The sequence below is a fragment of the Mchenga conophoros genome, linkage group LG11 (genome assembly GCF_057382185.1).
Source record: "Mchenga conophoros isolate Kocher_MC1m ecotype Shallow Benthic linkage group LG11, M_conophoros_male_GT1.1, whole genome shotgun sequence".
In the NCBI taxonomy this organism is placed as follows: Eukaryota; Metazoa; Chordata; class Actinopteri; order Cichliformes; family Cichlidae; genus Mchenga; species Mchenga conophoros.
Genome location: NC_140536.1, coordinates 19,826,824 through 19,840,552, shown reverse-complemented (window position 1 = coordinate 19,840,552; position 13,729 = coordinate 19,826,824). Strand labels below are relative to the sequence as shown.

The following is a 13,729-nucleotide window of genomic DNA, read 5'->3' as shown; positions in this document are numbered from 1 at the left end:
ATTATTCTAATTTGGGGGCGTTACCAAGGCAGGTAGGTGTGGTTAGGGTTTTAAATAGTCATGCTTTACACAGCAACCCAGAGTTTGTGTTTCTGTCCCGATTAAAACGCTGCCGGTTACCAGCTGCTCATACTGTGCAAGGATGGCAATGGTAAAGGGACTCCTCTTCAGACAGGTATGTTCACATCATATTTGGATGTTCTGCACTTGTTTAAAACGATCTGTCCTGAAAAAAGAAATATTGTTCAAAATTGTTGAGTTTAGATTAACCAGTTTACATAATGGTGGAAGATGTGTTTATATATTCTACTAAAGTGGAAGTAGGAGTGCAGAAAACAAAATATAAAAAGTTTGTTTGTCTAAAAAGCAATAGCATCACTATAAAGTACCTTAAGTGAAAGAAAACCTGCTCAAATTACCCACTTCAGAGATGCATATCATATTGTTAATATGTTTGATATTTTAAGTTGATGAAAGAACAAATCTGAATTACTTGATGCTCTGCATCTTAATCTAAAATAGAAATTATTTGTTGATTAATAATTTATATCCCTGCCATATAACTAATGCTAATAGCTTCTGAATAAATGTGGTGGAGTACAAAGTGCAATACTTTATTTCAAGCTTTGTATGAAAATGTCTCTCTTTGGCTACCGTAGACACACAAAGCACACGTTATCTATAAACACAAGTGAGGAGAAATGATAATAATGTAACCTTTACTACCGCTCCCATTTACTGTTAGTTATTGCTGTTTACTGCTTTGTGCTTCCCCTCCAACATTTAGCTGTTTGAGTCTGAGAGCTCCACATATACCTACCTGCTGGCAGACGCAGACACCAAGGAGGCTGTCATCATTGATCCTGTGCTGGAGACCATTGACAGGGACCTGAAATTCGTAAGCGAACTTGGACTCAAACTGACAGTGGCAGGTAACTACATAAATTAACACAGAATCCCATCTTTCTCAGCCTGTAAATACAAATTAGGAGCAGCATAAATATTTTACCTGGTTCAGAAATGATTGTTTATTTCTGACCCAAAAACGTTGTTAAGTGTAGGTAATGCTATTTGTATGAAAGGACTCCTGCTAGTGTAATACATATATCTTTCCGAATTGGAAATACACTTACCAGCCACTTCATTGGATACACCTATTTAATACACATATTTAAAAACAGTGCATTTACGCATGTAGACATCATTAAGATATCCTCCTGAAGTTCAGTCCAAGCATCAGAAAAGAGGAAAGGTGATTCAAAGAAACTTGACGCATATGGGCTTCGGCAGCAGACGAGCACACTGTGTGCCAGTCCTGTCAGCTAAGAACATAAACCAAGACTATAATTTGCACCAAAATTGGACAATGGAAAACTGGAACAAACCTTGCTGTGGCATTTGAGTGTTTAGTTCAGGATTCGGCATAAACGACATGAATCAAACGACCTATTATTATTATTATTATGAAAAGACCTGTTATTAAAAGTTCAGGCTGCTGGTGATGGTGGTATAGTAGTGTGGGTGATATTTTCTTGACACACTTTCGGCCCGTTACTACCAACTAAGCATCGTTTATACCCCACAGCCTACCTGAGTTACTGATGTCGATCTTTTTGTGATCACAGTGTACCTATTTTCTGATGGCTGCTTCAATCACCATAATAACGCAAGTCACAAAGTCTGGTTTCTGTACTCAAATGGCCTCCAGAGTCACACAGCCTTAATTCAATAGACTGTGGTGAAAGGGAGATTAGCGTCATGGATGTGTAGCTGACAAATCTGCAGTAACAGTGGGATGTTGTCATGCCTACATGCTACATGGACCAAAATCTCTAACACTTAGTTGAATCTGTGTGACGAGGAATCAAAGGTGTTCTGAAAAGGAAAAAAGTGTCCAACCCCCTACTCGCTAAACTGATTGGAGGGTGTACCACAAGTCTCAATTATATTCCAGCTTTATATTGACCTACATTATCTTTATTTTGCTGATAGTTAACACCCACTGCCATGCAGACCACATAACAAGCACAGGACCAATGAAGAAAAGAGTACCTGGACTGAAGAGTGCCATTTCCAAACTTAGTGGTGCATCTGCTGATATCCACTTAACAGAGGGAGACAAGATCCCCTTTGGAAGACACGTAAGAAGAAAAAAACATTATTTGTTCGCAATATCGTGTGCGTACAGTTATTTTGTAAATACCTAAAACCTTTTGTTGCATTTGCTTGATAAAACCTATTTAATTATCATGCCTTGACATTCTTCTTTTCCTTCCTTTAGTGCCTGATTGTGAGAGAGACACCAGGACACACTGATGGGTGTATAACGCTGGTAACTGGGGATCAGACTATGGCTTTCACTGGTGATGCTCTCCTCATTAGAGGCTGTGGCAGGACAGACTTCCAGCAGGGTACACATACTCTTTTGGCTTTATGCTTGTGTTTTTGTTCATTTTGCGTTTCTATGATTTTTATTCTTGTTGGAAAAGGGGGGAGTACAGTATCAGTTTTCCTTTGCAGTTGTCTAACCTTTGCCTTATTTTCTTAAGGTTGTGCCAAAAGGCTTTACAAGTCAGTCCATGAGAAGATCTTCACCCTGCCTGATGAGTGCCTCCTCTACCCAGCACATGACTACTTAGGTTGGCTGAAAACACATCCCCAAATATTTATACATGTTACAAAGTCACTGAAGGGAATGGTTTATATAGTACTATTGTGTAGCAGTATGCATTACATCATATATAAAAGCATAGCAAAATTAAATTCATTAGTTTTCTGCTGACAGGAGTCGGTACAGGTGCTCTGCAATCTGTATAGTATGTTCTGTTTTTAGGTTTTTACAGGGCAGTTGTTGTGCGCCAGCTCCATTTTTTCTAGCTCTGAAATGGACTGGAAACATGTCCAGGGTGTAGCATCTGGCTGATACACTGGTCTCCATCTGTTTTGTGTTTCAGGTCGGATGGCTTCGTCAGTCGGCGAGGAGCGCAAGTTTAATCCACGCCTAACAAAGACCATGGAGGAGTTTGCAGATATCATGAACAACCTGAACCTGCCCAATCCCAAAAAAATGGGTAAGAAAAAAATAAACTATCATATTTACAGTTCTGCAACCAACTATGTTTTCCAGTAAAAAGCACTTTATTTATGTTTTTATTTTTTTGCAGCAACTGCAGTGCCTGCTAATCTGGTTTGTGGACTGCAAGACTAAATGTGTAGACTGAATGTGCTCCACAAGAGGATAATAATGAAAACACATAATTGTAATAATTGTAGAGTAATTAACATTTGCATCTCTATTTTGTGGGACATTAGTCAAAATGTTTACTATAAAGTGATTTTTAATGATTCTGTATGGTATATATATAAGGTATATACTTGAATTGCTATTTCAATACATTTTAAATGTATCTATGTAAGAAAAAGTTTCTTGAATGTAAGCAAATTTTTCAGATGATTTGTTATGAATTACTTATGAGCAGGAAAGTTCATATACGAACATTCTCCTCAAGGTTAGGTTAGTAATCATGAAAGCTTCTGTGCAGGAAAAGGCTTTTTTGCATAGCAGGACATAAAAGCTTACTATAAAAACTTTGTAACTTGGTTTAGATTCTGTTAAATAAATAATGACACTGAATCAGTCGTGTTGTGTTGATCATCTGAGGTTATATTTCATCTACTTTCATGAACTGTTAGAGATCAGATAATTATAATGTGATATGTAAAAGCTTAGAATTGAAAGGTGGTGTACTTTTTCATGTATTTCAGTTGGATTCCAATCATTAAGTAATTTAGGAAAAAAAACTATATTAATGTTATTTTTTAGTTACTATCATTTTGTTTTTCATAGCAACCGTTCCCCACAGATATGTGGTGATGCCACACTTTCTCAGTTTAATGCTCATGATGGCTCATCCAATGGGTGTGTGTGAAGGAGTTTTAAAACAAAGTTGTTATTGTGTAAATGGCACCACATTTTATAGACCTTTAAAATAAAATCACATAAATATTAAAATCAGCCTTCAACAAATGTTTTAGAGTCTCTTTCATGCAAACTTGCTGATAGGCACACATATCTACAATACTAAAAGAAAACGACTCTCTTGGACTTTCTGGATTTAATGAACTATTCCGTGGCTACCTTACTGGTTCCTGTTATGACTACTATTGTGTCTATACTATTAACAGGGTCTGTTAAAGTCTTTTAAAATAAAATCCATTTAATTATTATTATTAATATTATTTCAGGGCAGCACGGTGGCTAGCACTGTTGCCGCACAGCAAGAGGTCCTGAGTTCAATTCAGTTTGCATGTTCTCCCCGTGTTTGCGTGGGTTCTCTCCGGGTACTCCGGTTTCCCCCCGCCGTCCCGCCCCTCTCCTTCCTGTGCAGCTGGCAGCAGCCGCACCTCGTAAATGGAGGGCACCTCGTCGCAAATGGGCAATGCAAGACCGATCGGTGCCCATGCAATCCCCAAAATGCGCTGACATAATGTCGGGGCAGCGTGGGTGCGAGCAACTTTTTTTTGCCGATGCTATGATGCCGCCCCCACCACGCTTCCGCCCTGGGCAATGGCCCATGTCGCCCATATCGAAACCAGCCAATGTTAGGGAAGTAGGTAAGTAGGTAGGTGGGTGTGGTCACTGATCCACGATTGTTGTTGGGTGTGGCTTGTTGACATTCCTGGGACGACTCAGGACAAATGCAGGGGACTCGAATTAGGAAACAAAACAGATGCGTCTGTCCCGGTTGAAGCACTGTTTTTCAGACGCTACGGGTTACCAGCAGATCGCACTGAGCCAGGATGGCAAAGACGGAAGGGCTCCTCTTCAGACAGGTAGTCTGTCGGCATATTTTGATGGCTTGCTCCTGTTTGTTTACAACCATACGTGGTAACGAAGAGGCAAGAGTACTTGTAGTTTTTTTGTACCACCGGTTGTGGGAAGTGAGCTCGGTAGCTTTAGCCGTTAGCATCTTGTTTTCTGTCTATGAAGTTCCTTTCTGCATTAGTTCCTTTAAAGTTCAGGTGGGTTTTTGTGCTCAGCTGTCTATCCAAACAAATTTTGGATTTTCAGACTCTTGTGTGGTGTCCTGCATCCTGATAAAAGTGGTATTACAAGGAAATGACGGCTGAGCAAAAGTCCCAAAAGTTTTGAAGTTTCTTTTTCATAATTGCTAAACGAAATGCGTTAGATGTACTTAAATAAAAGTAGCGCAGCTACAGTGTAAAGTATACATGAGATATATAAATCACTTAATGACCCCTTTAAAAACCACATTTACTATTGCTTTATGTTACTGTTTCTGGTCCTGCTTTGAAGCAGTGTGATCTGAATGACTTTATAAACCGCTTTTAATCTGTAGTAAGTGACAAAAATTAGTAGCAGGTTTATGATTCATATAGCTACACTATTACTACTACCTATATCTGCAAAACAGCAAAGTATGTGTCTTCAAAAAAGTAGCTTTGCATGGGAATGCTTAATGAAGTATACCTCATGTGCATGCATCATGTGATGAAAATTGCTGTGTTACATGACCCTACATTTTTTTCATTCTAATATTTGAAACCAGCTGATAAATTGATCACATGCCATCTTTAAAAAAAGGCATTTCAAGAAAGAAAACTCCTGCTTGTTTAACAATTGTTCAAGTTGTTGTGTGATATGCCCAGACACATCACAATGAGGAAGTATATCAGTAAGTGATTCTGTCGCCAACTGCAATTTCCTTTTGAGGTGGTCATAAACGCAGAATTAATGGGTAACTTGGTAAATGTTTAAGAAGTAAACATTTTGCATTGATTACTGAGATACTCACCAGACCCTATACGGAGGCCTGCTTGTTGAACAAACACAAATATCTAATTGGCTAATCACATGGCAGCAGCTCAGTGCATTTAGGTATGTAGATCGTCAAGATGACCTGCTTAAGTTAAAACCGAGCATTAAAATGTGGAAGAAAGGTGATTTAAGTGTCTTTAAATGTGGCAGACAAGCTTATGTGAAAGTTACAGAAACGGCTGATTTAAATGGATTGCCCTACAAAACCATCGATTAAAAGAATTTGTTAAACACCACAGCCTGCCTGAGTTATGTTGCTGATCATTATCCATCCATCTTTGACGACAGCATACCCATACTTGGATGGTTGCCTTCAGCAGGATAACGCTGCATGTCACAAAGTTCATATCATCTTAAACTGGTTTCTTGAACATGAAAATCAGCTTACTGTACTCAGGTAAACTCCATAGTCACCAGATGTCAATGCAGTAGAGCACCTTTGGGATAGGAGATTCGAATCTCAGATGTGCAGCCAACAAATCTGCAGTAATTATGTGATGATATCATGTCAGTGTGGTGCAATATATCTCTAACACCTTACTGAGTCTATGCCAGAAAGGATTCAGGCAGTTTTTAAGCCAAAAGGGGGTGTTACTAGCAAGATATACCTAATAAAGTGACTGTTGACTGTAGTTCATACCGTGATCTGTTCTGTCTCTTATTATCTTTTGTTGTGTCAGACACACCCTGTCTAAGTATGGTGAGGACACGATGTTTACTGTGCCTTTCCTGTTATTATTTATTGCTGAATCACACCTGTGCTTTGTTCACTGTTCTGTTTTCTTTTTCATTTAGCTGTTTGAGTCAGAGAGCAGCACGTACACCTACCTGCTTGCAGACACGAACACCAAGGAGGCTGTCATCATTGATCCTGTGCTGGAGACCATTGACCGGGACCTGAAGCTCATAAAGGAACTTGGACTCAGTCTAACAGTGGCAGGTATCTACCTTCCCAGGGTAGAGTTAAACGATAAATTATGACAGTTGTATGAAATGTTTGTCCTATCTTCTCCATGTTGTAAATACATTTACATTAGGGGCAACATAAATGTAATATTAGACTAATCTGTATGGCAGTGAGCAAGAAATAACTGTGTGTCCGTTCCTTGCCCCGTGACCGTTGTTTAGTGTAGACAATAGTAGACAAGGCTGCGGGGATATGTCTAAAAATAATAATTAAAAAAGGCCGAATTTAAAGCATACACTGACTGGACAGTTTATTAGATACACATTGCTAGTACTATGTCTGAATCCTTTTAGCTTTCAGAACTGCCTTAATTCTTCATGGGATAGATTCAACAAGGTGCTGAAAACATACCTCAGAGATGTTAATCTGTATTTACATGATAAGATCACGCAGTTGCTGCAGATTTGTCAGCGGTACATCCATGATCTCCACCACATCTTCCACATAACTTGCTTGTAATGAGTGGTGGACAAGCCCATGTGACACGATCAACCGTATTGCATTCAAAGTCACCTAAATCACCTTTGGTCGTCACTGTGATGCTCAGTCTGAATTCCAGTAAGTTGGCTTGAATATGCCTAGATATCGAAACACATTAATTTTCTACCATGTGATTGGCTGCTTGGGTATTAGCGATAACGAGCGATGAAACCAGTGTGCTTAATAAACTGGACATTGACTGTCTCGCCTATATACACATTGCATAAGTTTATACCAAGAATCAATATTAAATCTTTCAATTGGTGATAAATGCAGTGATTTTTCTGGTAGTTAACACCCACTGCCACGCAGACCACATAACAAGCACTGGCCTGATGAAGCAAAGAGTGGCTGGACTGAAGAGTGCCATCTCCAAGTTCAGTGGTGCCACTGCTGACATCCACTTAACAGAGGGAGACAATATCCCCTTTGGAAGACACGTAAGAAGAAAACCACTCTTTGTTTATAATAGTGTTTGTAGGTGTTGTATACAGTTGCTTGATAAAACTGATTTGACATGCTTTGATTTGATACCTGTTTGGTTTTGTTTGCTTGATAAAACTGATTTAACATGACACTTGTCTTTTCTCTTCTTTAGTCTCTGACTGTGAAAGAGACACCAGGACACACTGATGGGTGTATAACCCTGGTAACTGGGGATCAGAGCATGGCTTTCACTGGTGACGCTCTCCTCATTAGAGGCTGTGGAAGGACAGACTTCCAGCAGGGTATGCATGCACTCTTTTGTGGTTCTTCTAAATGAACACAAGGGGGCAGTGTTTCATATGTTTTCCATTGCAATTGTCTGATTTATAGCTATTCTTCTAAAGGTTGTGCCAAAAAGCTCTACCATTCAGTCCATGAGAAGATCTTCACCCTGCCTGATGAGTGCCTCATCTACCCAGCACATGATTACTTAGGTTGGCTAAAAACACACATTCACACGCAAATGTTTGTAAATGTGTATTGCGTATCTTAAGAGTCACTGATGTGAATAATTTCGAACAGCACAGATTTGAAGCTCAGCCACATCGGCCATTAGTTTCCCACTCATAGGAACTGGTACAGATGTAGTATATATATTGTTTTTACAGTGCATGTGTTGTGTGTCAGAAGCATGTTGTTTCTTTGTAAATATTTTAATTGTTCAGATTTAACATCTGGCAGAATTTAGAACTACAAAAACTAAAACTGTCATGCTGGTCTGTATCTAATTTTGCATTTTAGGTCAGACGGTTTCTACAGTGGGCGAGGAGCGCAAGTATAACCCACGCTTGACTAAGAGCATGGAGGAGTTTGTGGAGATCATGAACAACCTGAACCTCCCTAAGCCTAAAAAAATAGGTATGAAAGACAGTGGCATCAGGATTTCAGCCAACAACCACCTCTGTCTGCTAGTAAACACAATTCTTAAGTCATGTCCTAAAGAAGATGGTTTTGCACTGGTTTGGCTACATCAAATGTCACATTTACTAAAAACACATTTTCCATCTACTTTTGCAGATATTTCAGTGCCTGCTAATCTAGTTTGTGGAGTGCACAGCATTTGAATGGATGAAAAAGGCTTCTACTAAAGTCCTGAGCACCACCACAAAATGATTGATATTTACATTTTAATCGAAATTGCTTATCTCAGAGTGCTCTATTGTGGTTCCCTGTGTAAATGTAAAAGTTAATTTTTGAACTGTTGTGATCATTTTTTGTTAAGCTACTTACAGTATATTTAAAAATTTATATTTATATTTATTTTAGCTGTTTATGAATGCATTTTAAAAACGGTAATAGTATACTTTGTTAATGGTGTAAAGTTGTTTACATTTTTATGTAAGTAGTTCATTCAGCTGTGTTATTGTGAATTGGGAAGGAAATTTATGAGCAGGAAAACTGGGGTAGGAATGTTCCATTCAAGGTTTGATTTAGTATTCATGAATGCTTAACTGGGACAAATGAGTTCTTCCACATGGCCTTTTCAGTGGTTCCGGTCTCCCCTAGCCAAGGATACGCAGGCATGCACACACACTCTTTCAGTCTTGTGTAGGCAATGGCTTTTTTGCATAGCAGGGAACTAAAACTACACTATTTGCATTCACAATCAATAAAGGCAAGTTTTCCTTGCACAATGTGCCATTGCAATCTGTTTGTGATCTCATAAGTTCCTTTAGATGTCCAACAGGAATTTGATTTTTTTTTAATGTTTCTTATGATCAAAGGAAGGTACAAAAAAGTGAGCTCATGCCAGGATTCAGAACTGCTTCCAGATTTTCCAATGACTGTGCAAGCTGTTCTCACAGTTAACAGATCATCAGCCCGCAAGACAGGTTTGTTTGGGCGTGCTGCCCTCTGACTCAGTCACAGAAACTTCTACATGTGGGAGTTAGCTGTGTGATCATCTGAGGATTGATCCTGAGCCTCTGGGGGCCTGAGTCAAAATGTTTGTTTTCAAGTGCCCGCACTTGTTTGAGGAACTTCCACAATTAACAGATTATTTGTAAAGATGAATCATTATTGTTGATACATCTGGCATTTCTAAGTGGTTTGGCACTTTTAATCTCCAGTAGTCTGAAAAACATACGAATGCTCCATACTCAAAGACCGTCATTAAACAAAACAGAGTTCAAGATAAATGAAAATTGTGTTCTACTGTATTTGTATTCTCAAATAGCCTGCTAAAAAAAGACACAACCATCCTGGTAAAATGAACAATTGGAATCTACCATGTTTCCCAAGTCTCTTGTATACAACATTATACATGCTTTGAGTAGCATTATGGAAAATTTAGTCACATCTGCAGGGAATAATAGTCAAAATGTATGTCTGACCATTTTTAAATACCTCTACATTATGTAAGTGCAATTAAATCACATGAATAGCCCTTAAACTTTTCTTAATAATACAACAATAATATCCCAAAGAGCACTATTTCTAGTCCAGCATGATTCTGCAGAGCCATCTGTTTACAAAGAGATAACCTAAACAAGATGCACTGATATAGAATTATGAAGCATGTGTGATGTTTAAGGTTGTGCCATCAATCCAGATTAAATGCTATAGTAGCCTGTTACTAACACAGTAAAAACTATCTGATGAGTTGAACCAGAGACATATAGAGGTATAAGAAGAGGAGACATGGCACTCAAGTTAAATCTAAAAGAAGTTAAACTGCCACTTTTGTATAGTTTTCATGGTGATTAATGACATTAAGATGAATTTAAACCAGTGCTTCAAAATAAGCATCCAGGTAAGTTACTAAAAGTTCTTTGGTTGTACACAGTGAATTGCACAGGTCTAAAACATGAGGACAACAGTGCACTCCTATCAGCAGGAAACTGAAAAATCTAAACAGCAAATGGATTATTATTTATTAGGGGTGCAACAATACTCGTATCGATATTGAACCGTTTGATACAGTGCTTTCGGTTCGGTACGCATATGTATCGAACAATACAATTTTCTTTATTTATTTTATCAACTTTTCTTCTGACGATGCTGTCTGTGTTGAGCGCTCAGTGGATCTGCGTTTGACTACTCCGCCTAGGCTGCACTGTCGAGTGCAGAGCCACTCAGCGCAGTGCAAGCTAGCAAGACAGAAGCTAAGCTCGTTGCAACATGGTAACTACCTCAACGCTAGCCGAAATTGAACCTCTCCCACCCTCATTCAGATCTGGCCTTTGGGACTATCTTGGTTTTCATGTGAAGCATGACCCTGATGGTAAGCGTGTCATGGACAAAAGCAAAACAGTATATCGGATGTGCCACGCAATGCGCAATTGGTGGGAAGTAGTGCGTTAGCACAGTTAGCTTGTTAACATGTTGCCGTCCAGCCCCACGCACGGGGTGATCCGCGGTAACTTGTTAACGGAGATTTGCTGCGTTATGGCGTTAACGTCATTTCAACGAGATTAACGCTGACAGCACTAGTGGGAACACAAAGAATATGACTGCACATTTACACCGACATCATCCTAGTGCAAAGACAAGTGGAAGCAGACAAAAACAACAAGCACGCATGTTACAAACTTTACCGAGTCATTTAGACAGCCGTTAGCACATGATTCTCCTTATGGGGACCTGATATGTTTAATATGCTGCTGAGAATATAGCCCAGAAGAAGCATATGGTATAGCTTTTATTTTGGAAAGACCCATTTCTCTGTAATAAACTCTTTTCCAAAGATGAGTGATTTCTTGATCAGATAGATTTCTTTTTTTTGTTATTTTGTTGTTTCAGCAACATTAAATTTAAAAACTGTACTTTTGAGTTAAAATATATTTATAATTTTAATAAATGACAAATTGAAAAGGCATGAACATTTTTTTGTATCGAAAAAATATCGAACCGTGACACCAAAGTATCGAACTGAACCGTGATTTTTGTGTATCGTTGCAGTCCGATTATTTATAGAACAATTTTCTGATTTTACTAAGCAAACAAATACTTGTTAATGAAACAGTACTGGAATAGTGAGTTCTATCTAATGATAAGAGTCCAATATGGTCCTGTTACACTATACTGGTCTGACGTATATTGGATCCAATTCCTACTGATGTTCCTACTAATATTAAAGGAAAACATGTAAGTTACAGAAAACTTTGCTTTTGCTGGGTGTTGCTTTATTTCATGCAAGTTAACACTGTTAAGCACCATCTAGCAGCTGTCTCTGTCTGCCTTCCAGACAAACAGCATTATTATTATTCCACCTCACCTCGTATACTCGCTGACAGACACCTGCATTGTTCTTTATTCAAAGCAGGAGGTGTATGTGACTATTGTTGCCATCAGGCTGAAGATATGTTACTTTGCAACGTAAAATGTTGTCTTTGCTCTTTTACTGCTAGGAATCAATGTGCCAGCTGTCCTTTCACCCACTCTTTCTCACCCATCTGCCAGCCAGTGTTTTTTTTTTTAACCGCTCCCTCTCAATCCACTTACACTATGTCACTATTAACCTGCTGCCCATTCTTTCTCACACAGCCACATGTCACTGGAAAGAATCTATTACACTATCGGCTCATTCACAAGAAGATGTGTAAAGAGGCCAGTCAGGGTGATAAAGCCCTCAGAGTGAAGGGAGTGGATTTTGCCTCTGGGAAAAGTCACTATTTAACATGCGGAAGTAAATTTGTGGTCCAGAGTTCAGTGTGCTATTTTATGTTCTATAAGTAACTAGAGTTTTAGCATTTTCTGCTCACCAAGTAGCATACTGAATCACAGTAACATGTCAGAGATTTAATATTTCATGGTATTTCAGTCTCTACAAGGATGAGTAGAAATCTGCCAGAAAGCAGACATAGATATGCTCTTACAGTACTACATATGTTTTTGCATATGCACAGTGATTTAGGTCAATGGGTTATTTTTTGTAGCACAAGCTTAAGTTTCTGAGCCTTTGTGTCTTGATGGTCATCATTTGTATATGTATGACTATTTTCAGGAACCTTTTTAGGAATTTAAAGTGTGAACATGTAGTTTTAAACTGTTTATGTGTTAGTGTTTTATGATTCCTGTGTTCCACACACCCCAAAATCTGGTGAACATATTGGCATCCCAAGGCCCCTGTTTTTAATCAACTTTAATAAAAGAATAACTTTTACGAGATCATGTAGAACCCTGTGGTCTGTTGACATGCTTCTGATGACACTTTATGGAGGTTTTATGTCTTTGTTCTATATTATAACAAAACGAAGCCTTCCTTTCCTACCCTGCAAGGGTAGGCTACCAAAATGTAGAGATGACCAGAGACCCCTCCTTATGATTTGGGTTTAAATAATTTGATTAATTTTTTGGAAATATGTATCAAATGAAGCAAAATTACTTAGCTATCATACCCCATGAAGTATCTATTATCTGTGTGCAGGTTCAAGAAAGTCTCAAAACAATAATGGAAAAGCAATCTGTTTATTCGTGTACATGCACATAAACTGCCACTTTTATTTTTCATTACATTAAGCACAACTTTGAGACTAATGTACTTAAGTATGAAATGTCTTGCCTGCTGCAGTGGTCTAGTGTCACCCTGGCAACCAAGAAAATAAACCTTTCAAAAGAAAAAACTGCAACTGTTGCATTTTTACCCAAACCACGACCTCTTTTCTGAACCTAACCAAGTATCACAAGATCATACCGAGGTTTTTAAATGTACAAAACCCAACCATGTAGTTTTATTAAGAGGGTGTAAAAAATCTTTTCAAAAGGGGAAATTCTTCACCCTGTATACCTGGACACCATAGATATTAAACTTGTGTTCAGTTAAATTAAACTATGGGGGTCAAGTTTGGACAACTTTTGTTCAGAAGCACAAATTATTAGATTAAACTGGCTGTTTCATGAATTTGGTGACAAATTTGGACAAATCTGTCACAAAATTAGGCCCCCCCTAGGGAGTTAATCCGACCATGCTTCTCAGAACTAAATTGGAGCCTGTGCAGTTGTTTCAGCCTCTTCTG

At 38.6% G+C, this 13,729-nt stretch overlaps 2 protein-coding genes across 2 annotated transcripts; both read left to right on the top strand.

Moving 5' to 3' along the window:
• The first annotated feature begins 85 nt into the window (after positions 1 to 85).
• On the top strand, positions 86 to 4,027 carry LOC146563959 (persulfide dioxygenase ETHE1, mitochondrial-like). The gene is made up of 7 exons (XM_085291390.1): positions 86 to 175; positions 788 to 932; positions 1,993 to 2,141; positions 2,282 to 2,411; positions 2,550 to 2,639; positions 2,955 to 3,071; positions 3,165 to 4,027. Exons 1-7 carry the CDS (start codon positions 143 to 145, stop codon positions 3,206 to 3,208), a joined length of 708 nt encoding a protein of 235 aa, XP_085147516.1. The 5' UTR covers positions 86 to 142; the 3' UTR covers positions 3,209 to 4,027.
• Positions 4,028 to 4,634: 607 nt separating this feature from the next.
• ethe1 (ETHE1 persulfide dioxygenase) lies at positions 4,635 to 9,916 on the top strand. Its single transcript, XM_085291389.1, has 7 exons — positions 4,635 to 4,833; positions 6,635 to 6,779; positions 7,578 to 7,726; positions 7,885 to 8,014; positions 8,117 to 8,206; positions 8,514 to 8,630; positions 8,790 to 9,916. The coding sequence occupies exons 1-7, from the start codon at positions 4,801 to 4,803 to the stop codon at positions 8,834 to 8,836; spliced, it is 711 nt and encodes a 236-aa protein (XP_085147515.1). The 5' UTR covers positions 4,635 to 4,800; the 3' UTR covers positions 8,837 to 9,916.
• Positions 9,917 to 13,729: the final 3,813 nt, after the last annotated feature.

Coding starts and splice junctions, on each gene's coding strand:
- ethe1 (XM_085291389.1), top strand. CDS start 4,801: ATGGCAAAGACGGAAGGGCTCCTCTTCAGACAG. Junction 6,780..7,577: donor ACTCAGTCTAACAGTGGCAG/GTATCTACCTTC, acceptor TTTTTCTGGTAG/TTAACACCCACTGCCACGCA. Junction 8,015..8,116: donor AAGGACAGACTTCCAGCAGG/GTATGCATGCAC, acceptor ATTCTTCTAAAG/GTTGTGCCAAAAAGCTCTAC.
- LOC146563959 (XM_085291390.1), top strand. CDS start 143: ATGGCAATGGTAAAGGGACTCCTCTTCAGACAG. Junction 2,412..2,549: donor CAGGACAGACTTCCAGCAGG/GTACACATACTC, acceptor TATTTTCTTAAG/GTTGTGCCAAAAGGCTTTAC. Junction 2,640..2,954: donor CCCAGCACATGACTACTTAG/GTTGGCTGAAAA, acceptor TTTGTGTTTCAG/GTCGGATGGCTTCGTCAGTC.